Genomic DNA, 24250 nt, shown 5'->3' with positions numbered 1-24250 from the left:
TTGGATTATGTTTATTTATTTTGAAGACTATTTATATTTAATATTTGTATTTATATTGATTTAAATAGAAGATATTAGATATGCCCTTATAAAAAAAATTAATTAGGCGGGCTTAGCCCGCCAGCCCGCCATTAGGCGAGGCGGGCTAGGATTTTGGGACCGCCTGAATAGGCGGGGCGGGGCGGGGCGGGGCGGGCTTCCCCGCCTGACACCCCTACTTGCATCTCATTTATGCTTGCATCTTATTTTTTATTTCAATACTTGGAACAACAATGGTACTAGTGTAGCTAAAAATGAAAATTCAGCTAGATTAGTAATCGAGACCAATCGAAAGGTGGTATCTTTTCCTAACACCTCCTACTAATTGTATCGTCCTTTCTTCTATATTATTGATAAGTAAGCAGATCTCGGAGATATGGGCAAAATTCCAAATCCTGAAACCCCAAGAAAAGAAGCATTTGAAATAACATCACCCCCATTTCACACAAAGAAACAAGAAAAGATCTCTACATTTCAAAGTAGAGGCCTAATGTAATTATCTGCTGCTGCTCTAAATTTGTCACTTTGCAAAAAATCTAGGGATATTCTCTGCCAAACGAGATTCAACAAAGAATGAACTCAGAATGAGCACCACATATCAGTAGCTAAGCACTACCACAGCTGCAGAAGAACAGAATCAAATGTCAAGAAATTTAGAAAAAAAAATCCTAAACCAAATATCATATTAGAACAAAAAATAGAAATTTAGAAAAATTAGAAATAATGAAGAACCAAGAAAATCAAAACAAAAAATCAAATTCAAAAACAAATAATCAGATCAAGAAAAAATTTGACCAAATAATTTACCACGCCGCTATGAACGCTGAAGGTGGCTGACGGAGGTGCAACAAGTGAGGGAGAGGGAGATAGCGGTGCGACAACTTCAGAGAGGGAGACGACAACGTGATGGGTGCTGAACCATGGAGGGAGGAGCGACGATTGAGGGTTTGCGATATAGAGTAAGCGTCGACGAAGGGTTTGCGATAGGGAGTGAGCGCCGAGGGAGGCCTTACCAGAGTGAGTCACCGCAGAAGGAGGGATATGAGTTTACAGGAGAGACGGAAGGAGTGCCGACGCAGGGAGCACCAGCAAAGGTGGCACCTACGGAGGGGTTGCGAGAGAGGGTTGGAACGAGGTTGATCAACGAGTGTTATTGGGGGAGAGAATAAGAGCACCGGTTATGAGCTCTATGTTAGGTGATGATCGTCGCCGCCGTTAGGGTGATGAGCTCAACTTTATACTTTTCAAGGCATTGTTAGGAAGAAGTGTGTGTGTTTCGAAGAAAGGAAGGAGTGTTGTTAGGGCATTGCTGTGTAAAACTGTGTCTTTCGAAGAAAGAGGGGTGGGAACTTTTTTTTTTTGGTTTTAGAACTTTATGGCCACGCTTTTAAAGCGTGCCGAAAGAGTTAGAGGAAATGGCCACGCTTAAAAAATGTGACGATAACGAAACCATTTCGCCACGCTTTTCAAGCATGCCGGTTTCCCTTTATGGCCACGCTTTTTAAGCGTGGCAAAAAAAGCGTGGCCAAATTTCAAATAAGTGGCCACTCTAAAAAAACGTGCCAATTTTTCTCTATGGCCACACTTTTCAAGCGTGACAAAAAAAGCGTGGCCAAATCACAAATCAATGGCCACCCTCGCAAAAGCGTGGCCATTGACCACTTTTGGACACGCTTTAAAGGCGTGGCAAGACAAAAATGTGCCGACAGACCTTTTTTCTTGTAGTGCGTGTTTAATTATTTCACCGGCGATGAGGATATGTATTCCCAAAACTAGCTCTATCCTTCATCTTCTGTTAATGATGTTTCTTCGCATGCATTGGAGTGGCCACCCAATATAAGTTTTATCGAGTTAAGTCTTAAAGTAGTCTTGAACTTACACTCGAGTCTCAAAGTAATCCCTGAAGTTAATAATTACTTAAATTCGTCCCTGAACTTGTCCTCCGAGACTCATAGTAGTCCTTGAAGCATTTTCTGTTCAGCGGAACCTTGAAACGACATCGTTTTGAACAAAAAAAGAAAAAAGAAGCGTAGAAAAACGTCGTCATTTTATATTAAAAAAACCCCTTCTTCTTCTTCAACTCTGTTCTTCTTCTTCTTCTTCAACAGATCACAAAAATAAAAACCAACAACACAAAATATCACAAAAAATCACCATTAATAAGAAAAGATCAATCAACTTAAATAGCAAGTATCAATCAACCTAAATAGCAACAAGCACAAAAAATAGCAACAACAAAAAAAAAGAATAATTACAGAATAAAAAATAACTAAAATAAACTATTGTTGTTATATTAAAATAGAATCAGTAGCAACAATCATCCAGAACATTAAAGAACAATGAGCGAAGATGGAAGCTGGTGAGCGGAGGCGGCAGCGAAACGGAGGCCGACGAGAAACAGCGGTAGTAACGGTTGAGAAGGGATCTTATGAGTGTGAGAATATGGTTGGGGAGGAGGAGGGGAAGGGACTCAGATTAAAAAGAAGAAGGGGAAGATAAATAATCTCAAGTTGGAGAAGTAGAAGGGGAAGGGAAAGGGTTGGAGGAGAAAAAAGGGACGGATTGGGGATGGAGAAGGAAAAGGAGAAGGTTGGAGGTGGAAAAGAGGTTGGGGATGAAGATGGGGAAGGGAACAGATTGAAAAATGGGAGGGGGTGGGGCTCTACGCTATGTTTCTTTCTTTTAAAAAAAATTGGAGTTCTACGCTAAATGTTATGTTTCTTTTTTTTTTTAAAACGACGTCGTTTTAAGATTCTAATGAACGGAAAATACTTCAGGGACTACTATAAATTCTGGAGTGCGAATTCAGAAACAAATTTAAATAATTATTAGTTTTAAAGATTACTTTAAAATTTAAATGCAAAGTTCAAGAAATACTTTGAGACTTAACTCAAGTTTTATCCTTAACGTATAATTTTAATTTTACTTTTAATGTTTCGTATACTTCAATTAAATCTTTAATAAGTGAGACAACATACAAAAGGACAATGCTATAAATACCACTACCATTGAATAGCTATGTTATTGTTCCCACTAACATTGTTAACAAAGAATAATATAATTGAAACATAGATATAAATACTAGAATGCTCTAAATACCACTAACATTGAATAGCTATGTCATTATTGCCACTAACATTGTTAACAAAGAATAATATAATTGAAACATAGATATAAATACTAGATTAACCGGTAAATATTAGATTAATATCTAAAAGATTCTCACAGTTATAAAATGGTATTCAATAAATATTATTGATAAAATAGCAAAAAAAAAATAGTAAATATGTCTAAACTCATTAGAACATATCTTTTATGAAAATAATATTGAAGTGGTCATCATAATTTGATGATATAATTACTTTATTAATGTATATATACTTAGGTAAAATTTTTAATTAATTAATTCAATCCAACCTAAAAAATTCCTCCTAAACTCTAATCCAGCGAAAAATTTTCCTTCTCCAATACATTCTCTCACTTTAAAATGGGCCAAAATAGTAATAGTGGAGCTCAACGTGATGCCTCAACTTCTCACTCTCATAAGTTCATTGTCACCGACACCACAGGACATGTCTTATTGCCGGGTCTTCTGTGTTCGCTAGCTCCTGTGTGTCAATTGTGTTCGCTTGCTCGTAACTGTTTGTAATTACTCTTGCTGTTTACTGCCAATTGTCGCTCGCTGTCAATCTTTGTCCTACCTCCTTTGTTTGTATTAAAGTTATCATCTTGGCTTTACTATAGCTCGCTTTTACCTCTGCTTCTGTGTGTCGTGCCTCTTTTGTCTCTGGTGCTTTTTTTCTGGCCTTGTCTTACTCCGTCTCTTGGGTTGATTTATTTTTGAGAATAGGACAAGAACAAAACACAAAAGACAGAAACACAAATATTTGTGTTTTTTATTCTTTTTGATGATAAATTAGAATAAATAATAAAAATTTAATTTATTCTCATATTTTTCATCCAAAATATTTGAGAAAAAATATAATATTAAAAAATATAATAATAAAAAATTAACAAGAATAATAAAAGAAAAAAATAAAAAATAAAATGTGTTATTTGTTAGTATTTTTGTGTTTCTATCAAGATGGATATAAAATACACTAATTCAATATCTCTGTCTATTTATGTCTCATCTGTCAAATATAATTTTGTGTGTATGTATCTCTGATCTATTTCTATAAACAAAGATAGCCTTACTTCTTTTTTATTGTCCAAACTGAGTTAGGTTGCAGCCTTGCAGGTGAGTTTTATTATAGCTTTAATTATTCTATTAGTTTCTATAGTCTTATCAAAATTTTAATTAAATTTTTGTTTTTTTAATTAAATTTTTACATTATTTTTAGTTTTGTTATTAGGTCTTTTTTGTATAAAAAATATTAAAATTAATAGAATATTTTTTTTAAAATTCATAATAAAAAATATAATTAAGTTTTTAATTGTAGATGCTTTTAATTTAAAAAAAATATGATGTTAATTATAATATTTTTTATACTGATAGGTATAATATTGACAAAGTTAAATAATAATAATACGAATAAAATCCTATATTCAAACCGAATTGTGAAAAAAAAAACTGTACATAAAATATCATATAGCCAAAACCCGTTAAACTTTAGGACAAATAGAGAATGCAAATTAAAGAGCAACTGGCATTCATAAATGGTGTGAAGTTCAAGAAATTAAAATACTTGCTCTTTTTCCCACTCTATTTGTCCTTGTCTTTAATTTCTATTGATAATGCTGATGGTGTCAATTTTTGTTTTTTTTATCACGAGATAAAATAAAATTATTTCATAATTTTTTTGTTGTTGAATTTAAATAGAATTTAAATAAAAATTTATAAGTTAAGGATTATTTCATTAAATTAAAAAAATCATAAATTTAACTTTTTTTTAAGATAAAATATAATATTATTAATTAGAAGATTAAGTAACAAATAGAATTAGTCCAATTTTAAACAACACAATAAAAGAAAACTAAAATAGGATACTCCCACTTAACTTACTTTAAAACAACCGTGACTAAGAACTCAATAGTTACTTCATCCATGTAATGTCTTTGTTGCAAATTCCTTTTCCATCTTATCTCCTATGGAGAAAATTTCAAAAGGCAAGAATCTCTTATCTTCGAAGATCTTTATATTAAGCACTTTTCATATTTGCTAGAGGGTGAAAGTCATCTTTGCTATTTTTCTGTTTCCTCCATCTTCTCCCATCATTCTTCCACTCACATGCACCCACCATTTTCAGAATATGTCATCATCACCAACCATTTCTGATGGTTGGATCTTTGCCAAACACCATATCTGTCTTAAGTGAGAGCAAGAGGCCAAGTAGTGGGTCACCGATTCCGAAAGATTTGGATATCTAGGACATTGTGGCAGAACTATTGGGAATCGGTGGTTCAAAAAAATTCCACCGCACTAGAAGACCATTGTGAAAAGCACGCCAGAGAAAATTTTTTACTTTGGGAGGGCATTGGATCCTCCAAAGAGCTCACCACATTTGTTTTTGCTAACAAATTTTAGGTAGCAGTTCCGGTGGATCGTAGAGCATTCTAAAGGCATAGGTGTAACCAGATTGAACAGAGTACTGTCCATTGCGCTATGCTGGCCAGGTTAGCAAATCTTCCCCTTCATTTATTAGAGTTTGTAGAATAATATGTGCAATGATTGGTTGAAATGTTGCTTCTATAATGTCTCTTCGCCATTGATTGTTGTGATCTATTAGCTGTGAGACCCATTCAATTTGGTTGTTTGCAGTAGTATTGTTGTGAATTGAGCTAGGATCCACCTATTTTAACTATCTATCCTCAAAGACCCTGACTTTTTCACCTCGTCCTATCCTCCATAGACAGCCTTCTTCGAGAATTTTTTGCCCTTCTAAAATACTGCGTTACCCCATGACGGATTGTAGCCTGTCTCTGCCCTTAGAAAGGAAGTGTATTTAAAGTATCTGCTTTTTAGAATTTTGCTCAATAGAGAGTGAGGTCGAGAAAATAGGGGTGGCAGTGGGGCGGGTAGGGGCGGGTTTTTGTCCTACCCGACCCCGCCCCGCCGTCCTGTTATAAGTATACAACCCGCCCCCATAACTACCCGCGGGTAGTAAATAGCAGAACTCGAACCCCGCCCCTGCGAGTACCCGCCCCACCCCGACTCGCCCCTGTAAAAATTAAATATTTTAATTTTTACCTATTTATATATAAATTAAGACAAAAATTTAAAATTCATAGATAAATTAAAATACAAACATAAAATTTATACAATGTCATCAGCTAAAATAACTTGAAATTAAAAAAAATATTGTTAGATCACTACAAATTTAACACCATAATAAAGAAATTACAATATTAGATATAAAATGATCTTCAACCCTTATTTTTGATCACTTTCAACATCTTCATCATCATTAAAAGTTTGCAAATCAATATTTAAACTTGAAAATTAAAAGAGATAACAATTAACAAATTAATTGGTAGTATGAAAAAAATTAACATAAATGAAGATTAATCAATATATCACCTTTACTTCCCAAAGGTGCCCACAACCAACTTTGGCCACACATCAAACTTCAATTATGTCTTGTTTGAGCTTTGCACGATGAGGAGAAATCACACGACCACTTGTACTAAAAGCATATTCAGAGGCAACAGTGGACACCGGAATAGCATATATATCCTTAGCTATTTTTGCAAGAACTTTAAATTTCATCTGATTGTTCTTCCACTATTTCAAAACATTAAAGTTAAGATCATTTGGAGGATGAATTTCCTCCTCAAGATAATGATCAAACTCAATATTTACATATGAACTCCTTGTCATTTTTCTTCTTTTAAGATACACCATGTAATCATCACCCCCAAATAAACTTGCATTTCTACTTTCATTAAGTTCTTTTGTACCAACACCAACACCAACACCGACATGTGACACATCAAAACTCATTTTTTGAGTGTATTCATTAACCAACTCATTATACAACTGATGAATTCTATCAACTTGCTTGGAGCATTCTGTTGGATCTGGATACATTTTTTCAAACTGAAACTCAACCCCAACCATCTTGTACCTAGGGTCTAAAACAGCAGCAACACCCATAATGCCATGAATTTCATCCCAATACTTTTCAAATTTCTTCTTCATGTTAGATGACATATTAGCAATTAACGGATTAGTAGAAATTTTCCATTCATCCAATGACACTTTTATTTTACAAACCAAAGTAAAATAAAGATTAGCAGTCAGAAATTTAGACCCAGAAAACAGTTAAGTAACATCATAAAACAATTTCAATCTGTCACATATTTCCTTCGCAAGTTTCCATTCCTCATTACTTGGCACAGTTTTATATTGGGGTTCCTTCTGCCTTAACTTAGGAAAGACAGCTTTATACAACAAAACAGTTTCTAACATCAAATAAGTTGAGTTCCATCTAGTTGGGCAATCAAGAACTAATTTCCTAATAAATGAGATCGTTGTTTTAGTACACCAACTCACAAAAGTTTTAGTCCTTTTCTGTGTTGCAGTCCAATACAATACACTACTACACATCTTTTCTATACTTTCCTTAACAATACTTAAGCCATCCTTCACAATCAAATTCAATATATGAGTACAGCAACTCATATGTAACAATTTACCCCCCAACATCAAGAATGAATCTAAACGCCCCAACAGTCCATCTATCATAGCATCATTAGTAGCACAGTTATCCAATGTAACAGTGGACAATTTTCTATCAATGTTTCATTCTAACAATATTTTCATCAACGTTTTAGTGAGAACTTCACTTGTATGGGGACAAGGAACATAACAAAAGCTGAAAAGATTAACAAACATGCATGCATTTTTAGATTAACCTAACTCAACATATGAAAACAACACAATGTATAAAAATTTATAAAATGTTTAAAGTACCTCAATAGGTGCATATGCAACTTCCACGAACTATCAATATAGTGAGTTGTGACAACCATGTATCCTTTTTCTTGGTTGGAAGTCCACATATCACTAGTTATTGCAACTCTACTATCATTTTTATCTAGTTGAAGGGTTAACTTTCGCTTCTCGTCCCCATACATCTTCAAGATGTCTTTTTCTGATAGTGTTTCGACTAGGTATTTTAAAAGTAGTTGCATTGAAGCAAAAGCTCGGCTCAATCCATGGTGGTCCACACAACTCATAGGATACTCATGCAAAATAATCATTTCAGCGACACATTTTCTTGTAAATGAAGGATCAAACACAAAACCATCTTCATTCACTTATTGCTTTTGTTATTGTTTTGACAATGATTCAACAATTGATGATTGCCTAGAGTTTGCCACCTTTATTCTCTTGCAATATCGATCCACATAGTTCCGCAATGACTTGGTACCATTCCTCGGATTTGCACTAAGCACAGTCTTGCAAAACTTGCATTTCGCCTTCCATTCTCCTTCAACTTTCAAATGATCAAAATACTCCCGGTAAGCACTCTTAACATGAGTCTTATTGTCACCTTCATTAGGAGTTGATCCTTCTGGAGTTGAGACATTATCCGTTGCTTGTGGAGTTTCTGAAGTTGGATTAGCATTACTTTGAACTTCAACTTCATTATCATTTGGAGCAACACTGTTGCTTTGTGTGTCTTCTCTAGCATTACTAGCCATGAAGTAATTTGAAAACACCTATATCAATAAAATTAAAATACATGAGGGTATAAAATTAACAAAAATCATATCATAAATGCATAATTACAAAATTAGAATAAACCAAATCAGAATGCACAATTAAAGTAGTCGAGCCACATGTATGCATTCACTTCCTTTAAAATCCTATAATAGGTACATTACAAATTCAATATTACAAATAGCAAATTATGGTAACTGTGTAACTAATCATGACAAATAGCAAGTGACCAAATTAGATTGAAGAATAAAGCATATTACAGTTCGCATTTACAAGTTAATCATCAATTTGCAGTACTGTGCACACCATCTAATTTCAACAGCCACTCCCAGAATAAACCATCATTAAAGATAACAGTTACATTATTTTTGAACCAACATAAATTTGTCCAAAGTATGTAAGAGTACAAGAATGGAAGAGAATAGGCACACAGGTCAGACAAACTTTGACAACTACGTGCCCCATCACACCTCCTTACAACCAAATCAGCAATATATGTCAAAAATGTATATTAGCTAACAAGATTACCTGAAGTCCCAGAATAAACCATCATTAAAGATAACAGTTACATTTTTCTTCAATCTAATTTGGTCGCCTCAATCCACAAAACTTATCAACATTACAAATTCTAAAATTTTAAGTTAGAGTATTTGCTCCTCTTGTAAATTAAAGTTCATTATTTTTCTAGTTTGTTGGATATTATTTCCATGAGAAAAATAAAAATACTTTTCCTAGAAATTTAAAAAGAAAAAAAAGAAGCAAATTAGTGAAAAGGCAATCAAACCAAACTCTGGAAGCTGTTCACAGACACATTCAATTTTTCAAGCTTTATTCCAAATAACTGCATATTTTGTTAACAAAGCAAACAGAACAATTTGTGATTTAACCCAAACAAGCTGTTTCAACATATCAAATCATTCAAAAAGAAAAGAAAGACTGGAAAACTCAGGAAACTCAGTTACAAACTTAGTTACAAACTCAGGAAACTACCCAAACAATCATGGTGTTTTTCACAGAAACACTGAAATCTCCTCCTTTTTCTCCCCTTGTTTTTTACGGTTATAGTAGCATTGCTTTCCAAAAATTGAAATTCAACAAAAGACTTATCCCACTTGACGAAATCAGCTACAGAATCCAACAATACAATATCATAAATCAAGTAATTTTCACTTGAGTGAACAATTCTATTACGAAGCAGGAAAGTATAATTTTTTCTTTCACACCATTATCTGAAATCTGAGTACCAACCTTGCGTATGAAGCCTCGGTTCGAAAAATGAGGAGGAGGGCCAGGGCGGGTGCGGTGAGCTGGTAAGGCAGAGAAGAAGCCCTGAGAACCGGGAAATGCTCCGGGAGCAGGAAGTGTGCGGAGATGGCAGAGTTGTAGGCGGCGATAGCGGCGGCGAAGGTTGTGAATGCGAGGACTGGAGGGAGCAAATAGAGGACGACATGGGAGGAGAGGGTCAAGAGGAGGTGGCAGAGGGAGGAGCGATGCTGAGATGAAACAGACGATTCGACGAGTTGCGAAGAAGGCAGAGACGAGTTGAGCGGAGGAGGAGTGACAGCCACAGGCGGCTTGAAGGAGACGCGGAACTGGAGCAGACTCGACGGCAAGCACTGGGTTGAACTGAACCGAGGCAGCGACCAGCGAGGCTATGGTATTGGAGAGGAGAAGAGCTGAGGAGGGAGGGGTTGCTAACCCTAAATCCCTAATCGAGTTACAAACTCGCGGGTATGGGTACTGTTGCCATCCCTATCGAGAAATGATTCTCTAGCCTTGTTTTCCTAGCATAGCTAGATTAAAGGCTTTTAAATCTTTGAAATTCAATCCCCCTTAAGAATGAGGTCTATAGATTATATCCCAACCAATCCAGTGTTGTCTTCTTTCATTCTCCTTTTGTCCCCACCAAAATCTCATTATCATACGATGTATTTCCTCAATAAGAGTCTCAGACAGCTTGAAACACCCCAACGTATATATCGGGTTGGCAGTGGCTACGACTTTTATCAATGTTTCTCTGCCACTGGCTGATAAGAGAAATTTTTTCCAATGCTGTAATTTCTTAACCTTAATATAATTGAAGGTTGCTTTCTTCGATCTCTGTATCACTGATGGCAGACCCAAATATTTATCTTGCTTCCCAACATGGGGAATGTTGAGAATAGCAGATAAAGTCTCTCGATTTTCAGGATTGGTATTTTTGCTGAAAAATAAGGATGACTTTTGTAGATTAACCACTTGTCCACTCACCTCACTATAAGATTGTAGAATCTTGGCTATGTTAGCACATACTTGGGGTGTTGCATTACCGAATATAATTGAGTCATCTGCAAAGAATAGATGAATAATGTAAGGACATCTGTAGTTCAAATGAATTCCAGTGATCTCATTCCTCTGTTCTCTCTGTGGAGCAGATGGAAGAGTCCCTCTGCACAGAATAAGAATAGATAGGGGAAAAAGGGGTCGCCTTGTTGCAATCCCCTACATGGCTTAAAATAACAATGAGGTTGTCCTTCCACAGCAACAGAGTAGGAAATGGTCGTTACACATTCCTTCATCCACTCCACCCACCTTCTACAAAAACCCAATTTCTCCATAATAGCCTAAACGAATTTCCATTCAACCCGGTCATAGGCTTTGCTCATATCTACTTTCAACGCTAGTTGTTCATCCCCAAACCTCTTATTCTTCAAGAAGTGTATAAATTCGTGAGCAATCAATACATTATCACTAATAAGCCGTCCCTTTATAAACGCACTTTAATTATCGCTAATAATTCTTTCATAGTATGTTGTAATCTATGCACAAGAATTTGAGAGATAATTTTATACAAACAGTACTAAGACTGATTGGCCTCACCTGGTTCATTTTGTAATGTTGGGGTCTTTAGGCATTAAGCATATGTGTGTATGATTGAAGGCTCTGAGCATCTTTCCTCCCTCAAAGAAGCTATGAACAGCATTAAGAACATCCCTTTTAATAGTGTCCCAGAAAAACTGATATAATTTTGCAGTGAATGCATTATCTCCAGGTGCTGCGAGAGGATTAATAGAAAAAATTACATCTTTGATTTCTTGATCCGAAACTGGTCTACTTAGCCTTCGATTGGTATTGTTATCTACCCTTCTAGTCAACCCCTCCAGCTCCTCAATCGGTTCCTTTGGTTTAGAAGTAGTAAATAGGTTTTCAAAATATTGCTGCGCAATACTAGCTATTTGTTCTGGATTAGTGCCAACCTCACCTGAATCACTTTCCAGCCTGTGCAACTTGTTTTTGCTGCTCCATATACGAAATTTGGCATGAAAGAATTTTGTGTTCTTATCAACCCACTGCAACCACTGCACCATGGCTTTTTCTTTCCAGAATCTTTCTTCCCTCTCATATTCATCTTCTAGTTTCGCCTCTAAGACCCGAATCATAGTTGTATCAGCCCCTGCACCTTTATCCTTCTCTGCATTCAGCTTTGAGTTCAATTCCACAATGCTTTTCTTCGAGTTAGTAGACAAATTTTTCTGCCATGCCACCAAATTGTGTCTACATTATTTAAGCTTGCTGAATAATACAAACATTGGTGATCCTTCAACCTCCATATGCCATGAATTTACCACCACATGCCTAGCTTCTTCGCTATCACATCATCTTTCCTGAAATTTAAATCTTCTCTTTGTTTTAAAACCTCCTCTATCCGAGAAAATCAGAAGCGGTCTATGGTCAGATCCTGTGTCATCTAAGTGCACCACCGAGCCATTTGGGTAATTCTGTTTCCATTAAATAGAGGCCAAACATCTATCCAATCTTTCTCGAATAAGGTTAATTCCTGCCTGTTTATTACTCCAAGTGAACATACTACCTTCATATCCAAGATCAATCAGGCTACCTCCATTAATAATGTCTCGAAAAGCTTGAATAGAAGGTATATTTTTCATTCTTCCTCCTTCTTTTTCACTAAAGGCTGAGATAGCATTAAAATCACCAGTAATCAAAATATTTTCTCCAGCTGTATCCAATATACTTAAGATCTGATTGTATTGAAAGTTTCGTTGGGCCTCCTCATTATGCAAATGTACTCCAAAAATCTCCCAAATTCTGTTCTACACATTGTCTCTCCAGGTGAATTGAATAAAAAAATCATCATGCTAAATAATATTAATATCTTCACCTTCCTTCCACATTAATACCAGCCCTCCTGCTATTCCTCTTGGTTCAACACAATAGAACTTCTGAAAACCTGCTTTTCTGCCTTGTTTCTCCATAAATGAAGTAGTATTTTTGGTCTCGCATAAGAATACCACTTCGGGAAAATGGATCCTACATAACCCTTTGATGCTGTGAACTGTTAGGGATTTTCCCAAATCTCAACAGTTTCACATGATCATCTTCATGAACCTTGGGGTGCCACTTTTGGGATGGCACCCTGAAGCCCTTCAGGATAAAATTTAGTGGATGAAATAGAGTCTTCTTCGATCAAGGACTCATCTTGTTGCTCCGAATTTCGCTTAACACCAACAATCTTGCTCCCTACCTCCGTCACCTCCATATTTCTTGCCAAATGTTTGATTTTTGGTCGTTTACTACTTTTTTTAATACCTCTCTCCGTGCTGCCTACGTGAAACACCCCCACTTCTTCTATCCGTATCGAATCTTCCATACCTCCTGGCACCGGTTCTGTTCTAGTGTATGGAATAATGTTTTGGTTTTTTTGCGGATTTGAGATATGATATTGAGCTGATGGTTTTAGAATGTTAGTTTGGTTCAGGCGTATTTGAGAATATGGTGGATTATGGATATGGTTGGGGTTATGGTCATTGAATGATAGGTTAGAAAGATTTTTTAGAAGGCTTACTGGTGTAGGTTTTTTATGAGGTTGAGAGAATCCAGTTTTCTTTCCACGTGGGTTTGGGTGTGAGTTCTCCTTTTGTTCTTCCACTCTCCACCCGATCTGATCTGCTTTCAACACTCTATTTCATCTCTCTTTAATCTCCTATTGATTGGCAGACAATTCCAGGTACTCTTCGCAGTTCTTTGTTTCATACCCGATGTGACCGCAGAAACTACAATAAATCTCCAATTTTTCATATTTCAGCATAATTTCAAAAACTGTATTATCCGAACTAGCTACTTTTATTGATTGACGTAGTGTCTTGGTCACATCCATATTAACCCTTATTTTCATAATTCGGTCCTTCTTGCCTCTCATGGCAAATTTATCAGCCTTCATTACCTCTCCTAGGTTTTTACCTATCCTTCGGACCGCCGTTATTGTTTTGCAAAATTCAGGCATTCCCGACATTTGGATCCATACTGAATTCGAGTAAAGTCTTCCTGTTCCACTTTCATACCTGGATGCCATCTTCTAAGGTGGATCATATAATTCTTAAACAGCCATGGAGATCTCCTTTCTACCCTTATCACATCTGCTTCTTTAGAAAAGAAAAATTAGAATTTTTTCCCATGCTCTTTGACTATAAATCTTTCAGGTTGATTCCAGATAGCTCCGAATTTACCCTCCATTATCCCGCCGCTAACTCCTCTATCCGCCATTAGTAAATTTAAGCTTCTCTTATCTCATTATAAATTTGATAAAATTATAAAAATTAATAGAATAATTAAAACATTATTTATTTATTTTTATTATTATATATAAATCTGTTTGTTTTTTTGGGTGAATTTTATTGTGATTCATCTTTTTGAATGGTTAATTAATCAGTAATTAGTAATTTCTGCCAATTAAATTGTTTACTATTTATTATATTGATGGGTTTTTTTTTTCCATAGCAAATTTGTCAAGAGCTCTAACTATATACATTTTTCAATATGTAAATTTGAGATAATTGATGATCAAAAGAGTGACAGAATGCACTAAGAAGAAGAGATCTTTAGCTATATTAAAGTTGAGGAAACATTTTCAGGATATATTGATTAATGAATTAAAATTTCACCTAAGTACATATATTATATAATGGTCATCTGAGCATCATTTTAATCAGACATGTATTCTAATGAACTAAAAAAATATGTTTGTCAAATTTTAATTTTTTTTAAAATTATTTTATTAATAATATTTATTGGATATTATTTTGTTAATGTCAAAATATTTTAAATACTAATTCAATATTTATCTCTTAAAATATATTTAATAATTAAAAATTAAAATTAAAATAAATTAAACGTGAAAATTATTTTTAAAATTTTATAAATTTCGAAAATAAAAAATATGCTTTACTATTACCGGCCAAAATGTTTAAACATAAAATCACAATATTTTACAACTAATTTTCCAACTTTATCCTCAATTTACTTTTATATTACAAAAACTACCACTTCACATCCATCTTCTTTCTCCCCCCTTGCTTCCTCTCTCCCTCCCTCCCTCACCGTCCTCACCGTCACCAAGCCTTCTCTCCCCTTCTCCGCCGCTTCATCTTTCTCTGCCTTCGTCTCTACCGCCTTCCCTTCGCCTTCCTCTTTGTCTTCTTCGATCGCGTCTGCCTCCGCCTCTTCGTTGCCTTTTCCACCGCTTCCTCTTTGTCCTCGTCATCGCCTTTCTAGCCACGCTGTCATTTCTGCAGAGCTTCGCAGCCGTCGTTTCTTCCTCCTGACGCATCATCTGGCTTCTCCGCTACCTCTGTCTTTTTCCTTCTCTCTATTGCGATAGATTTGCTCCGCCTCTCTTCATCGAGGTCGCCTTCCCCCTTCACCTTCCGCAGGTCTGTGTTGTGCACTGTCGTAATCCATCCCAGATCTGCTCCGCCTAATCCGAGAGCTGCGTGAGAGTGAGACCCTGTTATCTCCGGCCGCCACAGGAAACGCCATTGCTGCTCCTGCGATCTCCTCCATCAACGCTTCTCTTTTATTGATGTGATCTGTTCTGCGTGCTTCTCCTGCTCCATCAAGCTTCTGTTCTGCGAGCTTCTCCTTCTCCTTCGAGCTTCCTTGAGCTTCTACTTCTGTATACAAAATTCGCATCGTCTTCTTTTGATTACTGATGATTTGTAAATATGGCATATGCTAACTGCTACTACTTGTTTTGGTTAATTCTAGGTTTTGATTTGGGTAAGAAATTGGGGTTTGTTAGAAGAAATTGGGTAAGGTCTTCACTGAATTTCTTGTAATTTTTTTTTAAAAGATGTCATTAGTCTTAGCCTCTTATTTCTCTGATATGCATGACATTTCCTTTGCGAACGATTTCATACTTAAATCAATGTTCTATTGATATGGTAGCACCTTCAAGTTCTGCATTTTTTTTCCACTGTAAGAAGGGTTCGAAATGGTTAAACTTTTATTCAAGTGCTCTTTAACACACATCACATCATGGTTCAGCTCCACCTTCATGATCTCATCAATCAATCTATTTTTTGTTTTGATTTGAATGATATATGATGCCCATTATGTCTGGAATGGATAAGCTGTCATATAGCTTAAGCATTTATAGAAAGCTGCCTCCTAATTTTTGTTCTTTGACAGTAATTAATGAATGTCTTAATTCATATTTTCATTTGTTTGAACTTCTGTTTGACTAGGACTAGGTTTCTGGAAGGTTACAAGAAAATATTTGACAAAGAAAATATTCACGAAGCTATTGCTGCTCCAAAATTATCATCTGAAAGAGGTAATTGTAGTTGTTTTTGTAGTTTCTTTGGGAATACTATTTAAGTAATTTTTTAATTCTTAGTTTGCACATACCAAAGTAATTTTCTTGCCTTTAGCATATATAGATTTTTTATGAATTGAAAAAACTACAAACCATACATGAGTACATAGATAGTTTAAACAAGTTTTTAGATTTTGCTCGAGCGTCAATCTCCCAGGGGTCATCAAATTAAATGTTCTTGTTCAAGGTGTGGATTTAGCAAATGGCAAACAAGAGAGGTTTTTGAACATTTTAATAGTAAAGTCATTTTCGAAAAACGAAAGTTTATCATTCGCATGATGCATAGTTGGAGTTGGGTAACAAGGTCATCAAACTAGTGATGTTGTATAAGATGATTCGGCATCTCAAAATCTAATGGTATCAATGCCCAATGACACATTTGGGTTTGCTGGATTTGACCTAAATGCATCTATTCATTCTTCTGAGCCTATAGATGGGAATGAAATTCGAAATGAAAATAACAACGAAGACAATGTAGTGTTTTACAAGTTGTTAGAGGATGATAATGAATAATTATATGAAGGGTTACAAAGAATTCAAAGTGGTCTTTCTTGATTAGTCTGTATCACATAAAGTGCTTACATAGAATAAACAACAAAAATATTGACCGAAATCCTCAAGTTAATAAAAGATGCTTTTGGAAATACGAAAATTTTCTACATTTTATGGGGCCAAGAAAACTGTAATTAACTCTGATAATGCCAAGATAATCTGTTTACCCTAACGATTGTGTGTTATATTGGGAAGAGGATGAATATTTTGCAAGAATGCAAAAGATGCAATACATCTAAGTGGTAGGATGCTAAAATGAAGTGCCAATCTTGTGGCACTTTCCACTAAAACCGAGACTAATATGAGACGGAATGGATATGCTCATTTGCAACCTTTAGAGTGTTTAGAATGCTCGGAATTAGAATTTATTTAAGAGTTGAATTCTTTTTCTTGCTTTGGAATAACTAAAAATGAATTATTTGAATTTTTTTGAGAATTTCAATTCTTATTTTTTCTTTATTTGTAAATCATATCAAAAGGGGTCTGATTTTTAAATTAATTTTCACACTCTTCAAACTTAATATGTCAAATGTCAAAAATTGAATTCTATTGTAATATATTATAGTCATTCCAAATTATGAAATTGAGTTTTAAATAGAAATGAATTATTTTAAAAAAAAAATAGATTTTTTTCCATATTAAATGATTTATAAATAAGCTCTTAGTTTTGACCAAAATTTGAATATTTTGTACAAAATAAACAATTAAAATAAAAAACTTTAATTGCAACTTGGATTAAAATTTTTTTTTCTTGAAATTGAAATTTAAACGGTTAAAGTTATTTTTTATTTTTAAAATCTAAAATAATGAAGTTCAATTTCAAGTTTTCACGAATCTACCTAGAAGGAACCAGTCTTTCTCCCGCTCGAGCTGTGCCTCGTCTCTCCCTCTCCACCTTTGGCCTTCTGGGAAGCAATTGCGGTCATTTTCTTTCCTCTATCCTCTTTCTCTTTCGGCCCTTGTCGGTCTCAGGTTTGTGTTTTCTCAACCCATTCGTCCTCTGTGTAACCCTATGTTACATGGAATCCCCATCTTCTGCATTAGTCCAAAGTTCAATGATGTTAAACTCTGTAGAATTGTATATTTGTGCATTGCTTGCCCTTTTTGTTTGTTGGTTTACTGCTACTCTCTCTGTGAAATCTTCTGTTTGAATTGTTTCTGGCCTTGTTCCCTTCTCTCGATTGTACCCCTCTCATATTTCTGGGTATTTGTATGTTCAAGATCATGGTTCTGAGTTCTGCTGCATTACTTGATAGGATCATATTATTATTAATAATACTGACTTGTTATATATACTGATATTCATGTGCCTTTAAACTGCCAATATTTTATGTGCTGGTCGAATGTGGAAAATCAGGCTACTAAATTTGCACTCTAAGGTGTAGACCCTAATATCTAAAGGGACTCTCATTGTGGAGTTGTTCTTGAACACTGGGCATGTCCTGTTTTTACAAAATGAACTTAACCAAGGCATTGATGCAGTTACATTTTGTCTTTATAATTTGGATCAAGCAAACAGAATGCACTTTTTAAGGGCGTCTATTTTTTCCCTCTCCAATTTTCTCTATGGGATATAATTAATTTCTGATTAATTCTTCTGGACGTGATCTATTCAAGGTTCAATGCTAATTTAGAGGGGTTGTTCATGTTAACCAGCTTTATGACCGATGAGACCCCTCTTTGTGTCCTTTTATACATCTAGCTTAAGACGTCAACAACCAAATTAAGTAGTATGGGGATACAGTGTATTTCTTTACTTTTGCCCAACCTTTTAACCAATCAAATAGTTAATCCTACCTGAGATCCATCTTCTCCCTCTTATTGAGAGACCATTGCTGCCAACAACCTTAAATGTCACAACCTATCTGAGCATAGTCCAATTCGGAAACCAAATAACATAATTCCTTGAACCTTCTAACGTCATCTAGACATTTACCACATTTTTTATAGCATTATCTTTCCATATGATATAATAAACTCAATTCGGCATTATGTTGGGAACAGTGTGTGATGCTTAACTTTTTTAGTTCGTGACTCTGTTAGGTTAATTCCCCCTTTCTCCTTGGATTAATCAAGCGGCACTTTTCTTAAGTTTTATAACAATCATTACATTTGCACATTATCCAAAAATTTCTAATCCTTTCCTATAAATCTATCTGGTGTAAATCTTATGATCTGCTTAGAGGACTTTCTCTCTCAGAAATGTTGAGAGTTTGGAAAGCTATGCTTTATAGATTAGTGTTATATTTTATTATTTTTATTATTATGATTATTTGACCAAGTCTTCAGTGAATTGATAGTCTAAATAAAGGATAGAATAGAACATCTTCTAAAACTTCACTGATATGTTAAATATTTGGAGAAAGGTGCAGGGACCAAAGGATTTATTTTGCTTCTCCAGTTGGTGGCAATAGCTTTGGAAGATATGAAGTTGCCTTCCAAAGGTATATGTCAAAATAGATGTACTTAGCAAATGTCTCCATTTGAATCTAAATTATATTCCCTATGTCATGCTGTGAAGACTGACAGTTTTCATTTTTGCAGCAAATCAGTGGTACCTTTCCTGTATACACTCTAGCAGCTATCTCAAACTTGATGTCTGAAAACGGCATACCAAGTACGGCCAGGATACTAAGATTATCACCTCTTTCTCCCTCTTGGCCTCTACACTACACAGAAACCATTGGCTTCTTTTGCCTTCTACCTCAATTAGCAGTCCCTCCACCCATCTACGTCCTTGTCAGCAAGCACTACTTTCTCTCCTCCCCCTTCATTGACACTTATCTGTTCTTTCAATGTTATATATCCATTATGATTACCCTTGCAATCTATGTTAGGTTATGGTCACCATTTCTATTTTAAGCTTTCCTTAAATTATTCAACAGGTGCCTCTGAGCTGCCTATAATGTAATTGAATTATGCTAGTTATATTTCGAGTCCTCATTCTCTAACCTCAATGAACAACATCATCATTCTGTTGTCATACTCGCCTCCTGCATGGGCAACTATTATTGCTGCTGCCTTTCTTCTCCTCACTCTCACTCTGTCTATGTATCTTCTATTTGAGCATCTTTCTGCATACAAGAATCCTGAGGAGCAGAAGTTTTTGATTGGAGTTATCCTAATGGTCCCCTGCTATTCAATTGAATCTGTAAGAATACTTCTTTTGCCTAGCCATAGATTTTCTCATTGCTTTTTCAGTTCTAACTCTCTTCTCATCTTACCAGTTTGTATCATTGGTCAATCCATCAATCAGTGTGGATTGTGAGATTTTGAGGGATTGCTATGAGTCATTCGCCATGTATTGTTTTGGAAGATACCTTGTTGCCTGTCTAGGTGGTGAGGAAAGGACCATTGAATTTATGGAAAGAGAAGGACGGGCTACTTTTAAAACTCCTCTTCTGCACACTTCTGACAAGGGAACCGTAAAACATCCTTTTCCTATGAATTACTTCCTTAAACCTTGGATACTTGGCCGAAAGTTTTACCAAATTGTGAAATTTGGTATTGTACAATATGTATGCTTCTTCATTACTCCATCTCACTTCAATTACCAAATGTTTCAACCTTTGTTTTTATACACTTAAACTAAATATTCTCCTTACATTAAATATATCAATCTCTTACAGATGATAATAAAGTCGTTGACTGCAATTACGGCGGTGATTCTTGAAGCGTTTGGAATATACTGTGAAGGAGAATTTAAATGGGGATGTGGGTAAGCAATATGGAATTCTTTGCAAGTTATTATCATTCCCATTGACCATATAACATTTACAAGTAAGATTCTTGTGAACCATTGCTTGCATTCACTTTTCTGTTTGGATGCTGTAATTGATTATGGCCTCATCTGAGTTATTATTTATGGCCATTTTATTTGGATCCTCTCAATTGTTAAAAAAAAATTGAGGGAGTAAAGTGTGATCTCTAACCCTTTATTTTTCTCTCATGTTTTTTTTGGTCCCACTTATAAAATTAATAGTGAGAGATCACACTTTATTCCGTCAATTATTAAAAAAAATTGAGAGAATCCATTCCCCTCTTTTTTCCTTAAGTAATTTTGAGAATTACTTGATAATGAGTAAGGACTTGGAGGATGTTTCAGTTCTCTTTGAACTAAATTTGTGTGAGATGCTATTGATTGTGTTGGTATGTTTGACTGATGCTTAATTGTGAATCTCCTGCATCCAGTGGTACAGAGTTACTATATTGTTTCATCATAAAATTCTTCCCGTAATTGGAATGTTAGTTTTCATGTGCTCCTTGTGGTGGCAACAGGTCAAAAGATTGATGGAGGGATATCTGACTATATGAATTTTTGCTACCTTTGTAGGTATCCTTATATGGCCATAGTTTTGAACTTCAGTCAGTCTTGGGCATTGTACTGCCTTGTTCAATTTTACACTGTAACAAAGGAGGAGTTGGCACATATACAGCCATTGGCCAAATTTTTGACATTTAAATCAATTGTCTTCCTCACTTGGTGGCAAGGTGTGGCAATTGCTCTTCTATATACCTTCGGTTTATTCAAAAGCCCCATAGCGCAGGGTTTGCAGTTCAAGTCAAGTGTCCAAGATTTCATCATTTGTATTGAGGTAGATGCCCTTCACTGGAGTTAAGCTTCCTTCTTTGCCTTGGCATGTGCTTTGTTAATTGTTGGCTGTGACTGCCTTTTTATTTAATGTCCTGTATTTATTATCTTGCAATTGGCTGTCTGCTGTGAGGAAACTTTTTATGTGACCACTACTGGATCAAACGCCCTCCACTTCCCACCCTGGATCAGGTGCAGCTCTTGTTTGGTGAAGATGCTCTGCAATATGAATTATCTCTTTTGATCTTTGTCGTGGGAAGTGAACTGTGCAATTTGATCATGTGAATTTCTCTAACGATGTCAAACTTACTTTTGCTAATTGTTCCATCTAATGCCTATAGATGCTATAGCATTCATTTTTACATTATTTTTTTTAATCACCAATATGATATTTGAGTGTTTTTCATGGAAGTAGGTTCATGAAATTGTTGCGAACCCCTACTCATAATTTAAGTAATTTTATTGAAGAGTAGATCATTATCAGTTGGACCTTTGATTATTTAGCATCTCTTTTTGTTTATTGATGGTTATAAATCATCTGTTTCTTCTCTTCTTTTTTTTATTTAACCACAATATCCAAGAGTCACATTCAGACTTTATACTGCTGTTCAATTATTTAATTTTCATTTATGAAAACCATCTGTGTGAAATATTATAATGTCCCAAGGTTGGATAGGATGAACTTTGTGTAACAAGTATATTTCCCCAAATTTTTATGAAATACAAGATGCTTACTAAATGAAAAATATAAAACAATTCCGGCATTGAGTAATCTTGGTAATGCATCAAGCATTTCGACTAGGAAAGTTAGGAGGTCAGTAGACAATTCCGGCATTGAGTAATCTTGGTAATACATCAAGTATTTCAACTTGGAAATTTAGGAGTTCAGTAGGGCTTGTTTTGTCAATCAGCACTGAAGCAGGTTTTTTATTCATTGTTTCTTGAATTTGTCCTTGAACCTCATTCGACTCATAAGTCAATCTGTTAAGGTTTTATAACTGCTCAAGATATGGGTTAGAATAAAGTTTAAACAGCACTTTGTATTCATCCAGCACAGATGGGCATTGCTTCCATAGTTCACCTGTATGTGTTTCCATCCAAGCCTTATGAGCTAATGGGAGACCGCCTTCCTGGAAGTGTTGCAGTTCTTGGAGATTACTCTGCTGATTGTCCTCTTGACCCTGATGAAATCAGGGACAGTGAGCGACCCACAAAACTGCGTCTTCCTACTCCAGATGTTGATGCCAAGAGTGGGATGACAATTAGAGAGAGCGTTCGTGATGTTGTTATTGGTGGTGGGGGATATGTAAGTTTCCTTAATTTTTGCTAATACTAATGCTAAAACTGAGTTATTTTATGGTCATATCTTCTATCCAAATAATCATAATAATTATATTATTATTCAAGTTTCAGTTAATTTTTGTATTCCATAACTTTTATTTATTGATTTTCTAAAAGTGCTACATGGTCGGAAAAATATAACCAAAATCCTTCATTAGGAATCATGGTGGTGGTTGAGGGATAAAAAGTGACGGGTACCACTTTGTCATCCAATGGCTCATAGCAATGCTACCTTTTGATAAAATTTCAGATTGTGTAGTATATAACTATATATATATACTTACACATTTGATAATTTATTTGATTTGTAACATTCAGATTGTGAAAGATGTTAAGTTTACGGTCCATCAAGCTGTGGAGCCTGTGGAGAAGGGGATTACTAGGTTCAATGAAAAATTACACAAAATCTCCCAAAATATTAAGAAGCATGAGAAGGATAGAAGAAGAACAAAGGATGATAGTTGCATCGTGTCATCATCGTTATCACCAGCTGCGAAGAAGGTGATTCGAGGAATTGATGATCCGCTCTTGAATGGCAGTATTAGCGATAGTGGGGTATCGAGGGGGAAGAAGCACCGTCGGCAATCTGGATATACGAGTGCTGAGAGCGGAGGAGAGAGCAGTAGTGATCAAATCTACGGTGGTTACCAGATTAGAGGCAGTAGGTGGGTTACCAAAGAATAACGAATGCATGCTAGATTTTGTTGGTTAATGCCTATATGCCTATGCTAGATTTTGTTGGTTAATGTATGTGAGGTAGTTTTTAGATATAAGTGGAGCTGGGAGGAAATAAAGTGTTGCATACTTTCATTCTTAGTGCTTTCTTAGGCCTTTTTTTTAAATAAATAAAATATAGTATTTATCAATTTATACAAATATGAAATTATTTATATTTTTACATTATATTTTCGCATCTTGTTGTCACTGTACAGAAGATATGTATACATATTTTGTTTAAGATCAAGTTATTCAACGACTAAAGTATAATTTTGATCTATTTAAAAAATAAAATTGATATAATTTATTACGATTTGAAATGTAACAATTTTATTTTATTTTTTATTCTAATCCAACTTAATTTAAACAATTGCTGTCATCTATATTTGATCAATTTCCAACTTTTTATATCTATGTTTGAAGTGTGTGAATTTTTGTTAAAAGTATTTAATATAAAATCATCTGTCGTCTGTTCACCAACTTTATTCACAAAATTCAAGTGCTATTGTGCTAGCAAATAAGCTCTAAGAGCAACTAGGGTTATGTTCAGAGGCTCTTAGATCAAAATAGTATATTAAGACATAATTTACTTAATGTCGTCTCTGCTCTCAGTCTTTGCAATGAAAATGATCGACGAAATAACTAGTTTCATTATAGAGAAATTTTACTTTAGTAGATAGCCAATTCAATT

At 35.1% G+C, this 24250-nt stretch overlaps 1 protein-coding gene across 6 annotated transcripts; it reads left to right on the top strand.

Annotated features, from left to right (window-relative positions):
- Window positions 1-14986: 14986 nt before the first annotated feature.
- Window positions 14987-23745, top strand: LOC112795503 (protein LAZ1). Of its 6 annotated transcripts, none has more exons than XM_072234733.1 (10): window positions 14999-15656; window positions 15749-15792; window positions 16228-16316; window positions 19283-19354; window positions 19455-20061; window positions 20138-20428; window positions 20540-20628; window positions 21244-21505; window positions 22559-22807; window positions 23161-23745. In XM_072234733.1, the coding sequence occupies exons 5-10, from the start codon at window positions 19867-19869 to the stop codon at window positions 23524-23526; spliced, it is 1452 nt and encodes a 483-aa protein (XP_072090834.1). In that variant the 5' UTR covers window positions 14999-15656; window positions 15749-15792; window positions 16228-16316; window positions 19283-19354; window positions 19455-19866; the 3' UTR covers window positions 23527-23745. The 6 variants fall into 6 exon arrangements, with proteins under 6 accessions (XP_025693232.1, XP_072090834.1, XP_025693230.1 ...); XM_025837445.3 differs by having other exon boundaries at window positions 15038-15656; window positions 19277-19354; XM_025837443.3 differs by having other exon boundaries at window positions 15043-15656; window positions 15749-15797.
- The last annotated feature ends 505 nt before the right edge of the window (window positions 23746-24250 follow it).

The sequence above is a fragment of the Arachis hypogaea genome, chromosome 4 (assembly GCF_003086295.3).
Source record: "Arachis hypogaea cultivar Tifrunner chromosome 4, arahy.Tifrunner.gnm2.J5K5, whole genome shotgun sequence".
NCBI lineage: Eukaryota > Viridiplantae > Streptophyta > Magnoliopsida > Fabales > Fabaceae > Arachis > Arachis hypogaea.
The sequence above is the reverse complement of the archived record's forward strand: the minus strand, read 5'-3'. Positions and strand labels throughout refer to the sequence as shown.

What these genes read in the sequence shown, in the direction of transcription:
- LOC112795503 (XM_025837447.3), top strand. Translation starts at nt 19,867, where the DNA reads ATGAACAACATCATCATTCTGTTGTCATACTCGCCTCCTGCATGGGCA. An exon ending in AATTTGGTATTGTACAATAT is followed by an intron (nt 20,429 to 20,539) that starts GTATGCTTCTTC and finishes AATCTCTTACAG; the next exon opens with ATGATAATAAAGTCGTTGAC. An exon ending in ATTTCATCATTTGTATTGAG is followed by an intron (nt 21,506 to 22,558) that starts GTAGATGCCCTT and finishes CATCCAGCACAG; the next exon opens with ATGGGCATTGCTTCCATAGT.